Below are 22274 nucleotides of genomic sequence, written 5' to 3' on the forward strand. Positions count from 1 at the left end.
TTGCAGAGGGGGCGGAGCCTGCGGCGAGGGGCGGGGCCGTGGGGATCGGAAAATGATATGATGGGGGGGCAGGTAGCGTGGTTCTCGCAGGGTGTCACCCATCAGAATTGGGGGACGCGCAAACAGACGGGCAATACTGGGCCTGGGCAGGGTCGAGACGTGATTGTGATGGGGTGTCTGAGGAGCAGCGTGCCTTCGGTGTCCGGTCTGCATTCCCCCTTGACCTCAGGCGGGTCCCCTCTCCTGATACAAGGAGCCTCCCTCATCTGTCAGCCCTACGCTCCAGATGCCAGACCTCAGCGACCGGCGGGTCCAAGCAGTCTTTCCCCAAACTTGTCTCTGGGTTGGCTCCTTTCTTTCATTCGCTTGTCATCCCCTGGGAGTGATCTGCCCAGCCTCATAAATACCACCAATTCCCTGTCAATGAAAATAATCGATGAATACTGTACAATAAAAATAGAAAAGAGTTTTATTTGAGTCAAACTGAGGACTACAGCCCAGAAGACAGCCTCCCAAATCATTCTGAAAAATTGCTCCAGAGAAGCATGGTTTTCAACAGTTTTACGTGTTGTCAGAACAAAACGTTAAACACGTCAGAGATATGTTTCTTCAAGTTTTCAAAACAAACGGACCGCCATGCATTCACAATGCCTCGGCAGTTGGCCTTGGCACCTGGGAATGAAGTATTACTGATGGAGTGTCAGCACTGGCGTCCCAGGAAGGGAGGCAGCACGTGCTCTACTTCTGGCCCAGATGCCCTTTTCTTTTCTAATTACAGCAGACTTGTGTTTGATAGGCCACAAACAAGCTATTTTAGTTCAGTTCAGTCGCTCAGTCGTGTCACTCTTTGCGAACCCATTCACCAGGCCAGACTTCCCTGTCCAACACCAACTCCCAGAGCTTGCTCAAACTCATGTCCATTGAGTCATGATGCCATCCATCTCATCCTCTGTCATCCCCTTCTCCTCCAGCCTTCAATCTTTCCCAGCATCAGGGTCTTTTCCAATGAATCAGTTCTTCACATCAGGTGGCCAAAGTATTGGAGGATTTTAGTTAGCATAAAATTAAAATTAACTCACGTATAAGGCAGAATCACTTCCCCATATATTTTAAAATCCTGTCCATAACATTCATCGTTATCTGAGTTAGCTGACCTTTTTATGGGCTTCCCTGGTGGCTCAGTTGTAAAGCATCCGCCCGCACTGCAGGAGTCGGGAGTTTGATCCCTGGGTCGTCGGGAAGATCCCCTGGAGGAGGAAATGGCAACCCACTCCAGTATTCCTGCCTGAAGACTCCCATGGACGCTGGAGCCTCGCAGGCGCCACTGTCCGTGGGGTCGCAAAGAGTCGGACACAACTGAGTGACCACACAACACACACACACTTCTCTCTTTATGATTTTGAACCAGGGAGACTGGCAGATGTGGGCTTGATCCTGGCACTGTGACATCAGCCTCGAGTGAGGAGGGAACCTCACGGAGCCTCTCAGAGCCTCGGTTTCCCCAGGGGCATCACTGGGATGGTGGTGTATCTCCTGGCCAGCACCGAGAGCCTGAGCACGAGGTAGCGAAGGTTCAGTGAGCCCCCACCTATAGGAGGTCCCCGTAGATCTCAGGCTTCATGCTTGGGCTGGTCCACCAAGGTTATGTGTTGTACCATGTACAGAGGATGAGGATCACATGGTTAGACAGCATCACCGACTCAATGGACATGAGTCTGCGACCTCCGGGAGATACTGAAGGACAGGGAAGCCTGGCGTGCTGCAGTCCATGGGGTCGCCAAGAGTTGGACGCGACTGAAAGGCTGAACAGCAGCCACCACCAGCACCGAGGTTTCTGCAGGCTCCCCGCTGTCACGTCAGCAGGCTCCTCCTCCCGCCGGGAGCGCGGGTGTGGGTGCGGCGGAGGCGGCTGCGGGGCCGAGCGGAGCCCCCGCCTTCTTGCCCGCGGCGTGGGTCTTCCGGTGCCGGATGAGCGCGGAGGAGAAGCTGAAGGCCTTGCCGCAGCCGCCGCACTCGTAGGGCTTCTCGCCGGTGTGCACGATGTGGTGCTGGACCAGGTAGGCGCGGTTGCTGAAGGCCTTGCCGCACTCGGGGCAGGCGTAGGGCCGCTCGCCCGTGTGCGTCCGCCGGTGCAGCGTCAGCGACGAGCCGTGGCTGAAGGCGCGGCCGCAGTCGCCGCAGCGGAAGGGCTTCTCGCCCGTGTGCACCTTCTGGTGTTCGAGCAGGGAGGACACGTGGCCGAAGGCGGCGCCGCACTCCGGGCACTTGTAGGGCCGCGCGCCCGTGTGAGCCAGGTGGTGCTGCACCAGGTGCGAGCGGTTGCTGAAGGCGCGGCCGCAGGCCCCGCACGCGTAGGGCCGCTCGCCGGTGTGCGTGCGCCGGTGGCGGCTCAGGTGCGACACCTGCGTGAAGGCCTTGCCGCACTGCGCGCAGGCGAAGGGCTTCTCGCCCGTGTGGATGCGCCGGTGCTCGGTGAGCGAGGCGCTCTGGCTGAAGCGTGCGCCGCACTCAGTGCAGGCGAAGGGCTTCTCACCCGTGTGCACGCCGCGGTGTTGCGCCAGGTGCGCGGCCTGCGTGAAGGCCTTGGCGCACTGGCCGCACGTGTAGGGCCGTTGGGCCGTGTGCGTGCGCTGGTGGCGGAGCAGCGCCGAGGAGAAGCGGAAGGCCTTGTCGCAGCGCGCACAGGCGAAGGGCTTCTCGCCCGTGTGGATGCGCTGGTGCTCCCGCAGCGACGAGCGGCTGCGGAAGGCTTTGGCGCACTGGCCGCAGGCGAAGGGCCGCTCGCCCGTGTGCACGCGCCGGTGCTGCGCCAGGTGCGTGGGGCGCGCGAAGGCCTTGCCGCAGTCGGTGCAGTGGTGGGGCCGCTCGCCCGTGTGCACGCGCCCATGCGCCGCCAGATAGGAGCCCTGGCTGAAGGCCTTGCCGCACTCGGCGCAGGCGTAGGGCCGCTCGCCCGTGTGCACGCGCCGGTGCTGCGCCAGGTGTGCGCTCTGGCTGAAGGCGCGGCCACAGTCCGCGCAGGGGAACGGCTTCTCCCCGGTGTGCGTCCTCTGGTGCAGCGTGAAGGCCGAGCAGTAGCTGAAGGCCTTGCCGCAGTCCCCACACTTCCACGGCTTGCTGGGGCCACCGCCCCCTCGCTCCGCCACCTCCTCTGGCTCCGGCTCCGCGCTGGCGGCTGCCTTCTTCAGGGTCCTGCGCTTTCTTGGAGCGCCGCGCTTCTGGGGCCGGTGGTCGGCCTGGGGAGTCAGGGGGCTGCAGTTGGTCTCGGGGGTTCCGGCGGCGAGCTCATCCTGCTTGGGCACCCCGTCCCTGGTGGGGTTTTCCTTGCGGGCCTCCTGCTTCAAACAGGTTTCCGCCTTCTCTGGCCCGTCCTTGAACCCACCCTCGGGTTTGGGGGTTTCTCCCAACTTGGAGCTCTGGGGAGCGGCGCCCTCCAGGAGTGCTTCCATCCCGGCTTTCCGAGCTGCTGCCTCGATTTCACATCTTTGTTATGGGAAAAGTAGGGGAGGAGAAGCGGGAGAGAGAAAGAAGGAAGGAAAGAAAGAAAACAATGGAGAACCAAACTGGTCTGTCACCGGTCTCAGGCTGGGAAAGGGTCAGCGAGGGGCCTGTCTACCGGCTGCCTGGGTCAGACTGGTGTCCTGGGGCCACCCTGTGCGTTGTGTTCAACAGGACGTTGAACAGGATCCTGGGACTCAGAGCACCCCAATACCCGCCAGGTGCAGCAACCAAGTGTCTCTCAACCCTGCTGCTAGGGATTCAACTGTGTCCACGCAAAATGTATACTGAAGCCCTCACTCCTGGTGTGTACCGCGGTCAGTATCCGCCACTGGGGGCAGACCCCTGGGGTGGGCGGACGAGTCGGGGGCCATCCTGGGGGTGATGGCATAACCCCCTGAGCACACCCTTCCCTGAAAGACCGTGGATCCAGACGGTCGTGTGTCTGCCCCCTGGGCCTGAGCCTCCCTGGAAACTGTCTTCCATGAAACTGGTCCCTGGTGCCAAAACGGCTGGGGCCTGCTGCTTTAAGCCGTTGCCACGTATTAGCTCTTTATTCCACAGTGAGGCTCCTGGAAGCTGCGATGCCAGGGCTCCGGAGCTTTTCCTCCTTCCTCTCTCCCCTCCACTGAAAGTCACCAATGGCTCCATGAAAGCCTCACTCCTCTCCATGGCCCGCACAGCAGCCGCCCAACTTCAGCCTGCTCTGAGCTTGCTCTTCTCCAGCCAAAGGCCTCCTCCCTGTTCCACAAATGACTCCGGGCATGCTCCTGCCATAGGGCCTTTGCATCGGCCGTTCCAGCTGCCTGGAAGGCTCGTCCCCCAGTGCAGGCCTCACTGAGGAAGTGATGGCGACAGCATTCTGGCCTGTGAGCACCGCCAAGTGCAAAGGGCCTAAGGTGGGACCACAACCAGGGTGTCAGAGGACAAGTAAAGGGGCTGGGCGCGGGGCGAGGGCTGGAGAAGTGTGACCCGGCAGAGCGCAGGGAGACCCGGACCATGCGGTGAGGGCAGGTGGTGCGGGGTCTTTGTGCAGGGCGAGCGCTCTGCCGGCAGGACCCAGGCTGGGCCGGTCCCAGTGTGGGGTCACCCCTCCGGCAGCCCCCAGGCTTGAGCAGGGCCTGGCTGGGTCCCCAGAGCAGGCAGTGGTACCCACCTCGTAGGTTTGGGAGCACCGGGTCCCATCCACCTCTCTCGGGCTGTGGCGCCTGTCCCGGCTGCACGTGCCTCCTGCGTGGGTCCAGCTGACGTCTGTGCAAGAAAGCAGCAGGGATGTGAAGGCAGATGCCTGGGCAGACGCCGCACACCGGGTGTCCCCTCCGTGTGCGTGTGGGGACGGTAGGTGGAGTCAGGGCGGGGTGGACCTGGGCCGGACAGGTACACAAACAGGCAACCAAAGGGGAGACACAGACATGCCCAGAGGCAGTCACATCACCCAGACACACACTGGGGTGGCACGCGACCTAACTGGGGGAGGGAGGCGGTTAACAGCATCCCTCCCTTGGCACTCGGATGCCCTTACACTCCCATGTGCTGTGGGTGACGAGGAGGCCAGCCATCTCACACATGTGCACAACTCCAAGTGCACCTGCGGTCACGCTTGCCCACGCACACACGCGGCTACACACACGGTAAGTCACACGTGGTGGCCACCCAACAGGCACACCACCCGCAGTGGCACACCCGTCACATGCAGTTACGCGGTGGGCAGAGCTCCACACAGGCCCAGAGTCACAGGTGTGCAGCGTCTCCCCCACGCGCGCGCACACACACACACACACAACTCCACGCTCCTGAGGTCTCTCATAAACACCGCAGGCACGGCCCGCCACGCTCAGGCACACACAGACCATCGGGCTCCAGGCTGGCAGACACACCTGCGGAGCCTCCCCACGCAGGTGCACACCCAGGAACTGTGGAATTATATACCTCACACCTAGCCAGGAGAGCACATTCCACACATGCTCCAAGTCACACAAAGACAGACGTCCCCAAGTGCTCGAATTTTCGGGCAAAGGCCGCGACGGTCAGGCACGTGCCAACCGATGGTGACCCTTGGGGACAGACTCACGAAGTCACACGCACAGGTGCACGGGCACAAAGTTCTGGTGTGACAGGCGGGCTCACACGCACGGTGACACATGCAGATACACGTCTGCACCAGGAAAAACTTCTGGAGTGGCACGCGGGGCGGGTGAGGGCGTACCGGGGACACACGGACACACACAGGGACCCGCGCACACCACCCGCGCATGCGCACACCACAACCCGGCGCCCTCGCCTCGGGACCAGTTTCGAAGGCCTCGGGCGGCTCCCGCCAAGCGTGGCGGGTTCGAGTCAGTTTCTCCACAGTTTCTGGCCCTACCTGGTCCACGCGGACCCCCTGAGGCCCCTCGTCCCGCGGTGGCGCGGACATGCAGGCCTCACGAAGCAAGGCAGCAGCCTCCACAGTCGGGTCCAAGCGCCGGGCCGACCCGCTGTGTGCACGCGCGCCGGGAGAGCTGCGGCCCGTTTGGGGCTCCCAAGAACTACAACTCCCAGAAGGCGCCGCGCTGCGCCCATACAGCGACTGAGGCCCCCCCCCCGCCGCCGTGCCGGCGTCACCGAAACTACAACTCCCAGAAGGCCCTGCGTCGGCACGCTGTGGAAAGAAGACTCTCAGCCTTTCCAAGAGCCCTAGGAGGGCGGGGCGGGCAAATGGGGGCGGGACTCCGCGTCCTCAAGGAGGGGGCGGAGTCCGCAGAGCCTCAAAAGACTGAGGATCAGAGAGGCTAAGTTAGTCACCCCAGGTCACACAGCACTGAGGTTTGCATGCCACAGTTCACCATTAAGCAATGGAAGTCATTTGTCTCAGACGATTGCTGTAGTTCCACCTGAGAGCAGAGAAAGTGAAAAACTCATTGACGTTGGCAAATGATTATAGCAGAGAACTTGAAATAGGAGTAATTATTGGCCTGCCATTACTGTAAAGTGCTTCTCCATAGAGTTAGACTTCCTAAATTATTCTCTTCATAGGGTGAGCCTTCGTAAGTTATTCACTTGGCTATTAGAGAAATGAGCACAAGCTCATTTTTAGATAGTTGGGAAGGCAGTGTGAATGTACAATCATGTATGACGTGATAAATGTATGTCACCAGAATCACAAAGCCCTGTGAGACACCATATTACTTTATGTTCTCCCAAGGCTGCCCATTAAACCGTAACACCTGCTTTTATTATTAAGGTGAAGTATGTCGGAGAAGGCAATGGCACCCCACTCCAGTACTCTTGCCTGGAAAATCCCATGGACGGAGGAGCCTCGTAGGCTGCAGTCCATGGGGTCGCAGGGAGTCGGACACGACTGAGCGACTTCCCTTTCACTTTTCACTTTCATGCATTGGAGAAGGAAATGGCAACCCACTCCAGTGTTCTTGCCTGGAGAATCCCAGGGACGGGGGAGCCTGTTGGGCTGCCGTCTATGGGGTCTCACAGAGTTGGACACGACTGAAGCGACTTAGCAGCAGCAGCAGCAGCATAGTCGCTGTACAATATTATATGTTTCAGGTGTACAGCATAGCGGTTTACGATTGTTAAAGGCTACACTCCATTTGTAGTTAATATAAAAATTAGCTATATTTTGTATTTCGCACAATATGTGCTTGTAGCTTGTTTTATACACAGTAATTTGTGTTTCTTAAGCCCATACTCCTATTTTATGCCTTCCACCGTCCCTGTCTCTGCTGGACATGCTCTCTTTACCCTTCAATTTTTTATTTCGTATGTAGACCTCCACAGGCATTGTGGGTTTCCCCTGTCCTTCTGGAAGCTTCTAGCTCTGTATGGTAAGAATATGCCCAGTGCCCCTCCCAGCCTGGGCCTCAAGGAGCAGAACCTCCCTCCAGCCTACAGACCCAGGAGCATGAGATTAAAGGATTGTTCTCTTAAGCCACCAAGTCTTTTTTTTTTTTCTGGTTTAATTTTACATTTGAAGATTTAAAAAACACCTCTTATACATTCCATAAACCATACAGATTTATGGGAGGGAGCTCAGAAGACAAGCATTTTTTTTTCTAATTGCCAAAAAGCTTCCCCCCCACTCCCTGTTAAAAAAAAAAAAGTGGGAATTAATCCAATACAAGAAAAGACCTTTCTATTCTATGGTGTGGAAGTATCATGAAAAAAACATTTTCTTATGCTCATTATTCCGTGCTTGTCAGAGAAATCAGCCTACGAGTAGAGAGTGGGGCAGGCCACGAAGGGAGGGCAGCCTCTCCGACCCCGTGGATGCATGGAGGGGGCACGTGTGAAGGGCTGGGCGGCTGGGGCTGACTCGGTTGGCCCAGACGTCTGGAGCCTGGCTCTTCTCCACGTAGTGACTGTTGGGACTGGTCTGACACCTCCATGTGGCCCGCTTGGGCCTCCTCACAGCATGCTGGACCCAGAACAGTAGCGTTTCTTATATGGTGTGCTTTAGGGCTTCAATAGGAATTGAATAAACCAGGAGCAAGCCACTGATGTGAAGAACTGACTCACTGGAAAAGACCCTGATGCTGGGAAAGACTGAAGGCAGGAGGAGAGGGGGACGACAGAGGATGAGATGGTTGGATGGCATCACTGACTCGATGGACATGAGTCTGAGCAAATCTGGGAGATGGTGAAGGGCAGAGAAACCTGGCGTGCTGCAGTTCATGGGGTCACAAAGGGGCAGACATGACTGAGTGATTGAACAACAACAAAGTCCCTCAGTGGAGGAGTGACTCGTTATTATACACAGCAGTTTATTGGCAATAAGCTGACCGAGACAGAGGCAGGGCCCAGAGACGAGGCCGAAGGGGTAGGCCAGGTAATTCAGGGTGCTGCTGGCCTGAAGAGCTTTCCCTGAGGGGCTTCCCTGGAGGGCCAGTGGTTAAGGCTCAGCACTTCCACTGCAAGGGGGCACAGATTCGAGCCCTGGTGGTGGAACTAAGATCCCACAAGTTGTGTAGGATGGCGGGGGAAAAAACTGACGTTAGCTGTTGACCACATCTACAGAATAACTTCACAGAAACATCTGAGTCTGATCCAGTCGCTGGGTACCAGAGCCTGGCCAAGGTGACACGTGAAACTAACCATCACAGGAATCCTCCTGGGGAAAGCGGGTAGGGAGAGAGTGTGCAGAGAACTGACGGAGAAAGAGAGATGAGATCAAAGTCAGCCCTCAGGATAGTTAGAAAAGTCACCAATAAGCCTTAAAAAAAAGAAAGAAAGAAATTAGCCAAACGTAAGCTAGGGAGAAATATCAATAACCTCAGATATGCAGATGACACCACCCTTATGGCAGAAAGTGAAGAGGAACTAAAAAGCCTCTTGATGAAAGTGAAAGAGGAGAGTGAAAAAGTTGGCTTAAAGCTCAACATTCAGAAAACGAAGATCATGGCATCCAGTCCCATCACTTCATGGGAAATAGATGGGGAAACAGTGGAAACAGTGTCAGACTTTATTTTTCTGGGCTCCAAAATCACTGTAGATGGTGACTGCAGCCATGAAATTAAAAGACGCTTACTCCTTGGAAGGAAAGTTATGACCAACCTAGATAGCATATTCAAAAGCAGAGACATTACTTTACCAACAAAGGTCCGTCTAGTCAAGGCTATGGTTTTTCCTGTGGTCATGTATGGATGTGAGAGTTGGACTGTGAAGAAGGCTGAGTGCCAAAGAATTGATGCTTTTGAACTGTGGTGTTGGAGAAGACTCTTGAGAGTCCCTTGGACTGCAAGGAGATCCAACCAGTCCATTCTGAAGGAGATCAGCCCTGGGATTTCTTTGGAGGGAATGATGCTGAAGCTGAAACTCCAGTACTTTGGCCACCTCATGCGAAGAGTTGACTCATTGGAAAAGACTCTGATGCTGGGAGGGATTGGGGGCAGGAGGAGAAGGGGACGACAGAGGATGAGATGGCTGGATGGCATCACTGACTCGATGGACGTGAGTCTCAGTGAACTCCGGGAGTTGGTGATGGACAGGGAGGCCTGGCATGCTGCGATTCATGGGGTCGCAAAGAGTAGGACACAACTGAGCGACTGAACTGAACTGAAGCCAGGGTAAATACAGTTTGTTCTCCAGGCCCTGCAGACACTACTGAGACACACCCACATGCGTTTCTCAAACGAGGTGGCGCCGAGCCTTAGTGAACACTTGAGGGCGCTGTGGCTCCACAGAAAGAAAACTAAATCCGCTCAAGCTAAACTGTTTTCTTTTTTCCCCAGAATTACGAAGGATAAAAAGAGATTTCCGTGGAAGGCTCTGAGGTCAAGGGCTAGGGGAGGAGAGGCAAAGAAGTCACTTTAAGCTGGATTGGTGTCCTCTGCCCCTTTAGGCCAAGAAATGCGATGTTAGCAACCCCCTCTCCCCGGGAATACTAGGCACATTCCCTTTGCAAAGGAATAATCCTTGCAAAGGGGGCTCCTGGAAGAGCAAGGAATACACTGGAAATGGGCACGTTTTCCCGAACTCAAACTTGTAAGAAAAGGGATACGATCTTCAAAAATCACCACGTTGCTGTCCCCCCTCCTCCCCAGGGCCTGGGTCCAAGCGCATGGGGTGGGAGAGGAGATAAAGGTTGTCATGACGACGGTGGGACGGGTACTGACGCGATGTTGTCTCTAACCCTCGCAGCGCAGGGCTGACTAGGTGATGGTGAAGCTGCCGCGGCGCCTGGTGGTTAGGAATCCACGCACTTGCCTTGGGTGGGACCCGGGTTCAAATCCTGATTCCACTGTCTCCTAGCTGAACGTCCTGGGGCAGGTTATTTAACCTCCTTGTGCCTAGGATCACACAGGGTGACTGCAGCCATGAAATTAAAAGACGCTTGCTCCTTGGAAGGAAAGCTATGACCAACCTAGACAGCATATTAAAAAGTATAGACATTACTTTGCCAACAAAGGTCCGTCTAGTCAAAGTTATGGTTTTTCCAGTGGTCATGTATGGATGTGAGAGTTGGACTATAAAGAAAGCTGAGTGCTGAAGAATGGATGCTTTTGAACTGTGGTGTTAGAGAAGACTCTTGAGCATCCCTTGGACTGCAAGGAGATCAACTAGTCCATCCTAAAAGAAATCAGTCCTGACTATTCATTGGAAGGGCTGATGCTGAAGCTGAAACTTCAATACTTTGGCCACCTGAAACTAAGAACTGGCTCATTGGACCTGATGCTGTGAGAGACTGAAGGCAGGAGAAGGGGACGACAGAGGATGAGATGGCTGGATGGCATCAGCGACTCGAAGGACGTGAGTTTGAGCAAGCTCTGGGAGTTGGTGATGGACAAGGAGGCCTGGCGTGCTGCAGTCCCTGGGGTCGCAAGGAGTCGGGCACGACTGAGCCACTGAACTGAGCTGAACTGTGCCTCGTGTGTGGAATGGGCAAATTAGCTTGTGGAAAGGAGCAAATGAATTAAATTTCTGACTTGGGGAGAAAAGGCTGGATGTCTTAAGTACTTACTCCTCCTAAGATATTAGTGTAACAGAGAAGTGACAATCTTAATTTACCAGGTTATTGTTGTTTAGTCCCGAAGTCTGACTCTTTGTGACCCATACGTGAGCTGTAGCCCGCCAGGTTCCTCTGTCCATGGGATTCTCTAGGCAAGAACGCTGGGGTGGGGTGCCACTTCCTCCTCCGGGGGATCTTCCCGACCCAGGGGTCGAACCTGCCGCTCTTGCATCTCACACATTGGCAGGCATATTCTCTACCACTGTGCCCCTTGGGAAGCCCATATATATTCATATCACATTATAAACACTAATTATAAAAAAATACAGAACAGAAACTGGGGTTTTTCTTCATCCCAAACCTTTCCTAGGCTTTTTATTTTAAAACTTTTTGTTTTGTATCAGGGTATAGTTGCTTAACAAACTGTGCTGTGATCGTTTCAGGTGAACATGCTGTTGTACTGCAGAAATTAACCCAGCATTGTAAAGCAACTGTACTTCAATAAAACTCTTTTAAACAGTGGAAGGACCAATGCAGCTGGGGCGCAGGTGGGGGCAAAGGTCTGGGGGCTCAAGTTGTGGCGACAGGGGCTCGTCAAGGTCTAGGAGGTGACCTGAGCACAAGCAGCTGAGGTCCTTTGCAGGACGAGATCGCTGTGGGGAGATCAGACCCTGCAAAGGTCAAGGAGATTTCCTTCATCCTGCAACCATGACAGTTACTTAGTAATGGGCTGTGTGTGCATGTTGGGCACTGCACAAGTTCTCAGACCTGGGAGTCAGACTGAACCGTCTCCCCACCTCCCGAATTTCCTACTCCAAGGTGATTTTTACAGGCCACTTGCTTCTTTACAGCAATTACTGACAACACAGCTTCACAAAGATCTTCTGTCAGAGAAGGGAATGTAGAGAGAGCTAATGTTGAAAATGTGATCCGCTGGAACTGGTAGCTCCTGGGGTGTCAGACAGATGTTGAATATTGCTGTATGTCTCTCGGATTTAAAATATCCAGATGAAAAATGATAAAGATAATCCTTTTGGCAAAGCAGAAGTAGAGACACAGGCATAGAGAATGGATACCAAGGGGGGAAGGCGGGGTGGGATGAACTGGGAGATTGGAATTGACGTACATGCACCATGTGTATAAAACCAGTAACTAATGAGGACCTACTGTCCAGCCCTCGGCTTAATGCGCTGTGGTGATCTAAATGGGAAGGAAGTCCTAAAGGGAGAGGAGGTGCCTCTGTGTCTGTGTATGGCTGGTTCACTTTGTTGTATCGCAGAAATGACCACAACACCATAAAGCAACTATATTCCAATAAAAATTAATTACAAAATAAAATGAAAAAGCCAGGTGCCTCGGTGCACAGTTTGGGAACCGTTGGTATATTCCCCTCCAAACGTGTGTTCTTGGCAGGTAAAGAGATTATATGGAGAAGGGAATGGCAACCCACTCCAGTATTCTTGCCTGGGAAATCCCATGGACAGAGCAGCCTGGCGGGTACAGTCCGTGGTGTTGTGAAGAGTCGGACACAAATGAAGTGACTTAGCACGCATGCAAAGAGATTATTATATGGTGTATAAGACTTGGTAATCGTGCTTTTTATCCTTTAACAACACATAGCAAGAACTATTTTTTCTTGTCATTAAGACTTTTTTTTTTCCTGCAATGTATTTAAATGGCTGCCAGTTTTGGGGCCAGCACGTTCTAAAAATGTTGACTTTGTTTGCTGTTACTGTATTTAACACCCACATAGGTTCATTCAATACCACCATCACCACCACAATCAAGATGCAGAATGTTTCCACTACCCTCAAACCCTCCTCTGTTTCCCGCTTTTATAATCACCTCCTGCCTCGTCCCCCAGCCCCTGTCAACAACCAATCTGGTTGCCGTCTCTATAATTTTGCCTTGCCCAGGCTATCAGACAAGTGGATCAGAGACATGTTTAAGAGGATGGAATGTCCTGGTTGCCATAGTAACCTGCAGCAGGAAGTGCCACTCAATCAGAGAAAAGAATTCAGAAATCAAGAGAAAGGATGTACACAGTGATTTATTTTTTGGTGGTGGTCATGGCGGGGGCGGGGGGGCGTAGTTAGATCAGTCCCCTCTCCTGGAGCTCACGTCATGCTATGTCGCTTCAGGCGTGTCCAACTCTCTGCGACCTTACGGACTGTAGCCCACCAGGCTCCTCTGTCCATGGGATTCTCCAGACAAGAATACTGGAGAGGGTTTCCATGTCCTTCTCCAGGGGATCTTCCCGACCAAGGGATCGAACCTGCATCTCTTGCGTCTCCTGCATTGCCAGGCAGGTTCTTTACCATGAGCACCACCTGGGAAGCCCTCAGGTCAGGGATTCCTAACCCTCCTCTGTAGCTGGGGTGAGTTTCGAGGTGAAATTCCCTACAGGCATCTCCCCAGGGCCCCCTCCACACTGATTCCTGGGGTGGCCACTGCTGCCCGAGCCTGCACAGAACAAGCTCTCTTTATTTATGTTAGACGTAATCTCCACGCACAGGCGTCTTGTGGTTTTCCACTGTCAGCTGTCAATACAGATCAGCACTTGCCATGGGCGCTTGCCACCCACCTCCGCAAGGATTGAATCGGGTGCTGCTGAGCTGCCGACCTTCAGCACCTCCTGAAAGGAGTGCAGGGTGAGGAGCAGAAACGAGGCACTCTGCGCCCTGGGAAAAACTGGCCGGACAGGCCTTCAGATAGTTAGATACACTCAGGGGCTGAGTTTATGAGTCCAATTCTTGTATCTCCTCATATCTAGAGAAGCACTAAACTCCTTCATGGTGATGCCTGCTTCTCGTAACTAGCAGAAAGCCTCATCAGACTAGCAGAAGCCTTCTGGGAAAATGTCTGCTTGATTGCATGTATTCCCCTTTCACCAAAACCACATCTATACTGACCTTACCCCCACCTCTGAGCAGTTTCTCAGGGCTACCTGAGGTGCTGTCTCCTGGGTTGCAGTCCTCATTTTAACCCAAATAAAAATTAATTTGAGACTTTCATGTTGTGCATTTTTTTTTAACTGGACAATACTCAGGAACAAAAGTATCTCACTTATTTTCTGTTTCGACTTAAGGGAATGCCTCTGAGTTCATGAAGGCTGGGACGGTGGCTCAGACAGTAAAGAATCTGCCTGCATGCAGGAGACCCGGGTGAAACCCCTGGGTTGGGAAGATCCCCTGGAGGAGGAAATGGCAGCCCACTCCAGTATCCTGGCCTGGAGAATTCCATGGACAGAGGAGCCTGGCTGCAGTCCGTGGGGTCCCAAAGAGGCGGACATGACTGAGCAACCCACTCACTGAGTTCATAAAGTACCTCTGTGACCACTAGATGGTGCCCTTGTATCGTGAAAAAGTTAGGTCTTTTTTCAGGAAAAACAATTTTTTCCCCCTATTGTGAAACATAATGCATGTAGAACAGTACATAGGCCAAGATTTTACAATGCCGTAAAATTCAACAGTAATCACAGATAACCATACCCCTTTCTTAGTAAAACCGTAACTTTTCTTATTCCCGATGATTTTTTTTCTTGTTTCCTTTCCTCACTACCCTCTGGCCTGCCTCCAGACAGGCGTGTTGATACAGTACTGGTGTCTGACAGTATCATTTTCTTTTGGCTGTGGTTGGATTTTACATACGTTAATTCATGTGCTATAATGGTCCTGGAAATCACGTTCAAAGGGACTTCCCGTGTGGTGCTTCCCAGTGGTAAAGAACCCACCTGCCAATACGGAGACGTAAGAGACATGGGTTCCACCCCCGGGTCAGGAAGATCCCCTGGAGGAGGCCACAGTAACCCGCTCCAGTGCTCTTGCCTGGAGAATCCCATGGACGGACGAGCCTGGTGGGCTACAGTCCATGGGGTCCCAAAGAGGCAGATGCGACTGAAGGGATTTAGCACACACGCATGCATCTTGATGAACACATTTGTGAGCCTGAACTATGTTGTTGCATGTAGGTGTCATTTTACAAAGTATTTATTTACTTATTTGGCTGCACAGGAGTGTTGTGGTGACACGCAGGACCTTAAGTTGTGGCATGTGGGATCTAGGTCCCTGACTGGGGATCGAACCGGCGCCCCCCTGCATTGGGAGCTCAGTCTTAGCCACTGGATCACCAGGGAAGTTCTCATTTGGTCATTTTAATAGTTTTTTTTTTTTTTGTAATTTAGGTCCGTTTTGTTTACAGTGAAATTTTATCTCCAGAATGTTATATTTTTCTTTTTTCACTTTTTTTTTTGCGGGGCTTCAGTTTTCCCTATATTTTGATGTTAATGGGCATTCGTGTGGTTTCTGGTCTGACACTGCCAGAGTCTTATACATGTCTGGGTGCTCAATGCGTCACCATCAAATACGCATGCAAGAGTGGGGCTGCTTTGTCATAAATTTGTGTGTGTGCAACTTCAGTAGATTTTGCCCGGTTTATTGTGAGGGCCTCGGCAACAGTGGATGAGTGTTCCCGTGTGTCTTCCATGGTAAAGCTTGGCAGTGAGCTCTGTCTGCTGCCGGCCGTGTATGAGGGTTCGCAGTCCTAGCTCACTATGTTTCTCTTTTGCATTTTCCTGATTGCTAACCAGTTGGTGGACTCTTTTTCATCAATATTCTTCTTTCTGATAGGCTAGTTTAAGTTTCTTCCCCAATGTTTTCTTCTGAAGTTTTTTCCTCTTCTTTCAGCTTTGTAGAAGTTATTTCCATGTTTAAGACACGAACATGTGTTCAAAGATAGGTGTTGTAGGTAATTTCCCACATTATAGCTTGATTTTTCATTCCTCTCACTGTGTGTGTGCTTGATTAACAGAGTGCTTAGTTTTAATGTAGTCAAAACAATTGCTCTGGTTTAACAGTCTAAACAGATCTCAAAGCAGTGTGTCTCCTACTATCTTCTATGAGTTTTATTGATTTTGAATTTACTTTTCCTTCTTTTTGTCTTTTACCTTTTAAATTTTCTTGGCGTATAGTTGATTTACTATGTTGTGTTAGTTTAGATTTTGTTTATATACAGAGGGAACATAATTTTAAGAAGTATTTGGGCTTGAGAAAATTTCACTTTCTCTCCTAATAGTGGAGAATCAGCCTAAGGCCATTTATTGAAATGCCTGTACTTTCTTCACTTCCCTGCGATGCTGTTTTTTCCTATAAATTAAATAAACATTTGTGTGTTGGCTCAGTTCTTTGCTATCTCTGCTAGCTCGTCGGCCAGATTTCCTTAATTTTAGTTTAATTGACATTTTAATTTTAATTGAAGTTTTCATTTAATTAACAGTTTAATTTTAAGTTTTAATTTAATTGAAATTAAAAATGTTTAATTGACACTTTAATTTTAATTTAATTTCTATAGCTTCGAGATAAGCAGGTCCTTTATCTTCCGACATAACTTTTAGATTTGGCTTGTCTAGTTGCACACACACGCACACCCTCTTGGGATTTTCACTGGGATGGCACAAAGTATAGACGAATATGACTGCAGCCGTGAAATTAACAGACGCTTGCTCCTTGGAAGAAAAGCTATGACAAACCTTGTTGTTTTCCAGTCGTTCGGTCGTGTCCGACTCTTTGGGACCCCATGGACTGCAGCACGCCAGGCCTCCCTGTCCATCACCAACTCCTGGACCTTGCTCAAACTCATGTCCATTGGGTAAAGGATGCCATCCAACCATCTCATCCTCTGTCGTCCCCTTTTCCTCCCACCTTCAATCTTTCCCAGCACTGGGGTCTTTTCAAATGAGTCAGCTCTTTGCATCAGGTGGCCAAAGTATTGAAGTTTCAGTTTCAGCATCTGCCCTTCCAATGACTATTCAGGACTGATTTCCTTTAGGATGGACTGGTTGGATCTCCTTGCAGTCCCGGGGACTCTCAAGAGTCTTCAAGACCACAATTCATAAGAATCAATTTTTCAGCACTCAGCCTTCTTTATGGTCCAACTCCCACATCCAAACATGACTACTGGAAAAATCATAGCTTTGACTAGACAGGTCTTTGTCTAGTGACGTCTCTACTTTTTAACATGCTGTCTAGGGTGGTCATAGCTTTCCTTTCAAGGAGTAAATGTCTTTTAATTTTGTGGCTGCAATCACCACCTGCAGTGATTTTGGAGCCCAAAAAATAAAGTCGTCTCTGTTTCCATTTCCCCTCATCTATTATATTAAGCAACATTTAGCAACGCAGGGGTATAGGAATAGTCATCTGAGCAGCGGTGCCAAGGAAGCCCTAGAGCTGGTGCCTTGAAAGAGTCAAAGCATATTCACAGGAAGCTGTCAGTGTCTGAATGACTCACCAAGATGACCCACACTTTCCCACCCACCCGGGGTTTCAGAAGGAGCACGGACATCCAGAACAGCACGGACGAGGTCCTCTTCGGCCTGCTTGGGCTGTCCCGGTGCCCACGGATGCAGACCGTCTCCCACCACCCGCTCCTCTGGACCTGCGTGGTCACCCTCCTCGGGGACAGCCTCGTCCTATGCTGGTTGGCTACCATTCTTATCCACACGCCCGTGTGCTTCTTCCTCAGCAACCTGTCCTTCCTGGACACGTGTGCCTCCACGTCCAGAGTGCCCCGGGTCTGGCCAGGCGCTGGGTGGCCATCCCCATCACCTCTCCAGGACAGCGCTTGGCCAGGTGGCTGCGGGGTTGTGCCTGGGGCTTGTGGCGTGTCTCCTGCTGGCTGCCATGGTCGGTGACTGCGCTGTGGCCGTAGGTGTCACCCTGTTGGCCGGGACCTTGTGGACCGCAGCCTTCCTGTGGACTGTGGTCCCCATGATGACCCCGCCCTTGGAGTCATCGCGTGGCTTCTCATGTGAGCTTCTGGCCCTGCCCAAGCCTGCCTGCTCTGACCAACGAGTCCCCTGTGCCGGGCGCCAGTGCCTGACCCTGCGGGCTCCTTCTGCCTGTCATGGCCTCCTCTGGGACGATCCCCATGGCTGTGCTGCAGACGCGGTCCACGGAGGCCCGAGGCAAGGTGTTCCCCACGGGTGGATCACACCTCACGGTGGTGGCTCTGCTCCCTGGCATGGCCATCTCCATGGACGTGATGCCCCAAGCCAAGACAATCCACGACTGAGACCAGGTCATCTCCGTGGCCCATGGCATCCTCATCCCCACGGTGAGGCCTGTCATCTGCAGCCTGTGAAACAAGGACGTGAAGGGGCCTTCAGGACAGTCTGGGGGAAAGGCCTGACCTCTGAGATGCAGCGTCGAAGGGAGAAGAAATAAATTAATACTGCTGCTAAGTCGCTTCAGTCATGTCCAACTGTGTGCGACCCCATAGACAGCAGCCCACCAGGCTCCCCCGTCCCTGGGATTCTCCAGGCAAGAACACTGGAGTGGGTTGCCATTTCCTTCTCCAATGCATAAAAATGAAAAGTGAAAGTGAAGTCGCTCAGTCGTGTCCAACTCTTCGCGACCCCATGGACTGCAGCCTTCCAGGGTCCTCCGTCCATGGGATTTTCCAGGCAAGAGCACTGGAGTGGGGTGCCATTGCCTTCTCCAATGCATAAAAGTGAAAAGTGAAAGTGAGGTCGCTCGGTCATGTCCAACTCTTCGAGACCCCATGGACTGCAGCCTTCCAGGGTCCTCCGTCCATGGGATTTTCCAGGCAAGAGCACTGGAGTGGGGCGCCACTGCTCTGCTTTTGTACAAAACTGAGGGTCTGGGGGTAACTACTGCACAACTGGACCGTGTTTGTTCACAAGGCTGGGTCGCCTCTCTGGCTGTGGATTGCTTAATCTAGGCTGTGCACTCTGTCTTGCAATAATTCTATGGATGATGTGTTACACACACAGACATACACACAAACTCAAACACACCAAACTTATTTTTAAAAAGCAATCACATACTATCTCCTCTGAGGAAGTGAAGCAGGAGGCAACTGTTTAATCCTTAAGTCATGCCCGACTCTGCGACCCCATGGACTGCAGCCCGCCAGGCTCCTCTGTCTGTGGGATTCTCCAGGCAGGAACACTGGAGTGGGTTGCCAAGCCCTTCTCCAGGGGATCTTCCCGACCCACCCACCCATGGGTAGAACCCAAGCCTCCTGCACTGGCAGGCAGATTGTTTCCCACTGAGTTACCAGGGAACTCAAGACCCAGTTAAGCAGTACAAAGGCTAGAGCCTAGGTTCCGTGTGTGCGAGTGTGTGTGTGTGTGTGTGTGTGTGTGTGGTGTGGATGAGAAAGGGACTGTCCCAGAAATTCTGAGCGGCTGGAGGGAGGAGGGGTGAACGGGTGGTCTCGTCTGGTGCTGACCTACCCCCACGGCTGGTTTCAGGGCCCAGCAGCCCGCCTCCATCAAGACTGACCCCAGCCCCATCAGCCGCCTCAGCGCCTCCCTCCAGAAGCTGAAAGTGACGTGTGTATTTCAGAGGCACTGGGGTTGCCACCCTCGTGGTCCCTGCCCGCTTGTACAGCCTGGACACTGTCTCTGTCAAGAACAGTGTGGGAAGGGCAGGGATCAATCAGGAACGTGGGGTTCACATACACACACCACTATATATGAGACAGATGGCCAGCAAGGACCCACCACAGAGCACAGGGCCCTCTGCCAACATTCTGTGATAACCTATATGAGAAAAGAGCCTGAAAACGAATGGAAATATGTGTATGAAAGACTGAGTCACTTTGCTGTACACCTGAAACTATCACATTTTAAATCAACTATATGCCAATAAATTTTTTTTTTAAAAAAGGAAGTGTGAAAGATTTGGATTTTACCTACTTACAAACTAGTCTACTGAATGGCCCCCTTCCTCTCTCGTCCTCGCTCTTATGGCCCCATTTAGTAAAAGTGGAAATTTGACAGCGACTAGCCCCGAGACCCAAGACCTGAGACCAGCACCAAGTACTGGGTACCAGCAAGATGGAGAGCAGCACCCCTGATGTGACCCCCTGCAGCCACAGCACGGCTGCGCAATGCAAGGAAAAGGCGGGGCGGCCAGTCGTCCACTGGCTGTGGTCTCCTTCCATCCTGACCTGGCTGACTCGTCTCCTAGGCCGGAGGCATCATTTCCCCCATTTTGTAAAGGACTGTGAAGTTCATAATCATAGCTGGCATAGTTAACTACTGTTGTGTCTCTAAGTCTCCAAGTTACTCTGGTTTGTTTCTTTATCTGTAAGTTATAAACTCTGTAGTAAACATTAATACATCACACCCGTAACACAGGCAAATATTTCTCTGGTCAAATCTCTTCCCGTTATCTGCCCAGCCGCGCCATTGAGTAAAATCCATCCCTGGTGCGGAAACGACATTGAGATTGTGGATTCTATGACAGCTAAGGGAGGCGGGCAATGTGAACCAACTTGTGCCAAAGTGACCTTGAAACATATTTATGGAATAAAGTGAAGTCAGGACCCATTGTTTTTATAAAGAAGAGAAAACGGCCCAACTGGGGACATGCTGTGACTTTAGCCACTCGTGAAGTCCACTTATGGCCTTATTCCAGCCTCAACAGTCACTAAGCACAGGCCACGTGACAGGACCCGAGCTGGTTCTGGAGCAACAGAGCAGAGATAATGCAGCTACAATTCCTCGTTTCCTCTCCAAACCCAACATCTATGATTCCTGAATTCACAATGTGTTATGGTGTGTTTAGGGTGTGTCTGTGGGTACGTCGGTGACTTTTTACAGCATTCACGTGCTTGTCTCCCCAATTTAGAACAGCTCCTGGATGCAAAGCATGCCTACAAAGTTGGCTTTGGCAACCCTGAGAAAATATCATATTATTTTGAAGGCTGGGAAAAGGAAAAAAGAGGATGACACGGGAGAAAGAGAAGATACGGTGGGAGAGGAGGTCAAAGAACGGAAGGCCAGCACGTCCAGAAGGAAGGAGATTCTAGGAGAGAAAGGGACAGGCACACGGAGGATGCTGGAGAGAGCCGGGGGGTAGAAGACACCCACTGGGATGCAGGTATTGACCACCTGCGTCAGAGAGACGACAAGAGATGAAAGGGAGCTAAAGACAGGAAGGAAGTGGCGGGGAGACCGGTAGAGACTTTGCAGAGACGGCAAGAAAGATGCAGTGAAAAAGGCACAGATACAGACACAGAGGAGGGTGAGAAACTGAACTGACCGGTTCCAGGGGTAGGGGGGAGGGGACGTCCGCAGAAATGGCCTGAGAGATACTTAGAGAGCTGAGCGAGGGGGCAGGATTACAAAAGACAAAGAAATCAGCACAGCTCCTCCGCACCCCCGTTTGCCTTCCGTTCTCACCTCCAGGGAGGGCAGGCAGGGTCCCCGCAGGGCACAGGGGAGCCGGTGCTCCTGTGCCAAGGTCTCCCCCGGAAGCGTTGGGAGCGAGGGCCCAGAACCGAGGGGGCCTGTGGGGGTCAAGGGCGAGCCCTGACTGGCGGCTGGGCGAGGCGAGTCTGTGCTTCCCCCATCCCAGGCGACCAGGTTTCCCGAGGAGCCAGACAGCACGCTTTAATTCTTCCCACGAGGAGTCCGGTCTGGATGTCTGGCCACCTTCCTCAGCGTCTGAGCTCGGGCACCAGGAACCCAGACACACGGGCCATCCTTGGTCCTGGGAACCAGAGGCCTGCCCTGCGGTGGGGACTTGCAGCTTCGATGCTGCCTCAGGAGGAAGGAGGTGGTGTGTGGGAGGCTGTGGAATTTGGGGGGACTCACAGGTAGGCAGCATGGGGTTTTGTGCTCCAGAGACCCCGATACACAAATCTGTGTGAGTGTGTGCAGGAGGGCAGCGTTGGTGGGCACAGTGTCCCCTCTTTGAAGACTTTCATGACACCGAAGGCACACGTGCCGGCTCGCACCTCTCCTGCCAGGACTCACCGCACCCACGGCTTCAGCAGGTCTTCAGATGTGAGGGCGTCTGATCATCTCGAACCTCCGTCTCCACTAATAACTTTCCCAAACTCCAGAATCAGGTATACAACTGTCTGTTTGAGACACTCTTTTTTTTTTTTTGACTCCAAGACCCCTAAAAACACAGTAAGTCTAAAATATCAAGTTCCCTTCCAAAATTTGGGACTGCTTGGAGAACAGGGTTCGTTTTTCTTTTTTTTGAATTGGAGCATAATGGCTTTGGGCTTCCCTGGTGGCTCAGATGGTAAAGATCCCCTGGAGGAGGAAATGGCAACCCACTCAGTCTTCTTGCCTGGAGAATCCCACAGACAGAGGAGCCTGGCGGGCTGCAGTCCATGAGGTTGCAGAGTCAGACAGGACTGAGCAACTAAGCACACATAATTGCTTTACAATGCTGCATTAGTTTCAAAGCAGCCATAGGTATACATATGTCCCCTCCCCCTTGAACCTCCTCCCACGCCTCTAAGTCATCACAGAGCACCGAGCTGAGCCCCCTGTGCTGTACAGCAACATCCC

The 22274-nt window shown here is 52.6% G+C and overlaps 1 protein-coding gene across 1 annotated transcript; it reads right to left on the minus strand.

The window, feature by feature from the left end:
- Positions 1–446: 446 nt before the first annotated feature.
- ZNF835 (zinc finger protein 835) lies at positions 447–17425 on the minus strand. The gene is made up of 6 exons (XM_059877340.1): positions 17225–17425; positions 13524–13574; positions 7709–7909; positions 5864–6139; positions 4655–4749; positions 447–3483 (listed from the first exon to the last, which is right to left on the minus strand). The coding sequence occupies exons 1-6, from the start codon at positions 17423–17425 to the stop codon at positions 1857–1859; spliced, it is 2451 nt and encodes an 816-aa protein (XP_059733323.1). The 3' UTR covers positions 447–1856.
- Between the last annotated feature and the right edge of the window lie 4849 nt (positions 17426–22274).

This window comes from Bos taurus, chromosome 18 (genome assembly GCF_002263795.3).
Source record: "Bos taurus isolate L1 Dominette 01449 registration number 42190680 breed Hereford chromosome 18, ARS-UCD2.0, whole genome shotgun sequence".
Classification (NCBI taxonomy): Eukaryota; Metazoa; Chordata; class Mammalia; order Artiodactyla; family Bovidae; genus Bos; species Bos taurus.

Bases quoted from the DNA above. Each gene is read 5' to 3' on its own strand.
- ZNF835 (XM_059877340.1), bottom strand. From the start codon at position 17,425: ATGGTAGCCAACCAGCATAGGACGAGGCTGTCCCCGAGGAGGGTGACC. The intron at 4,750-5,863 runs GTAGGGCCAGAA...TTTCTTGCACAG, and splicing joins AGGGGGTCCGCGTGGACCAG to ACGTCAGCTGGACCCACGCA. The intron at 3,484-4,654 runs GTGGGTACCACT...CCCATAACAAAG, and splicing joins GGTGCTCCCAAACCTACGAG to ATGTGAAATCGAGGCAGCAG.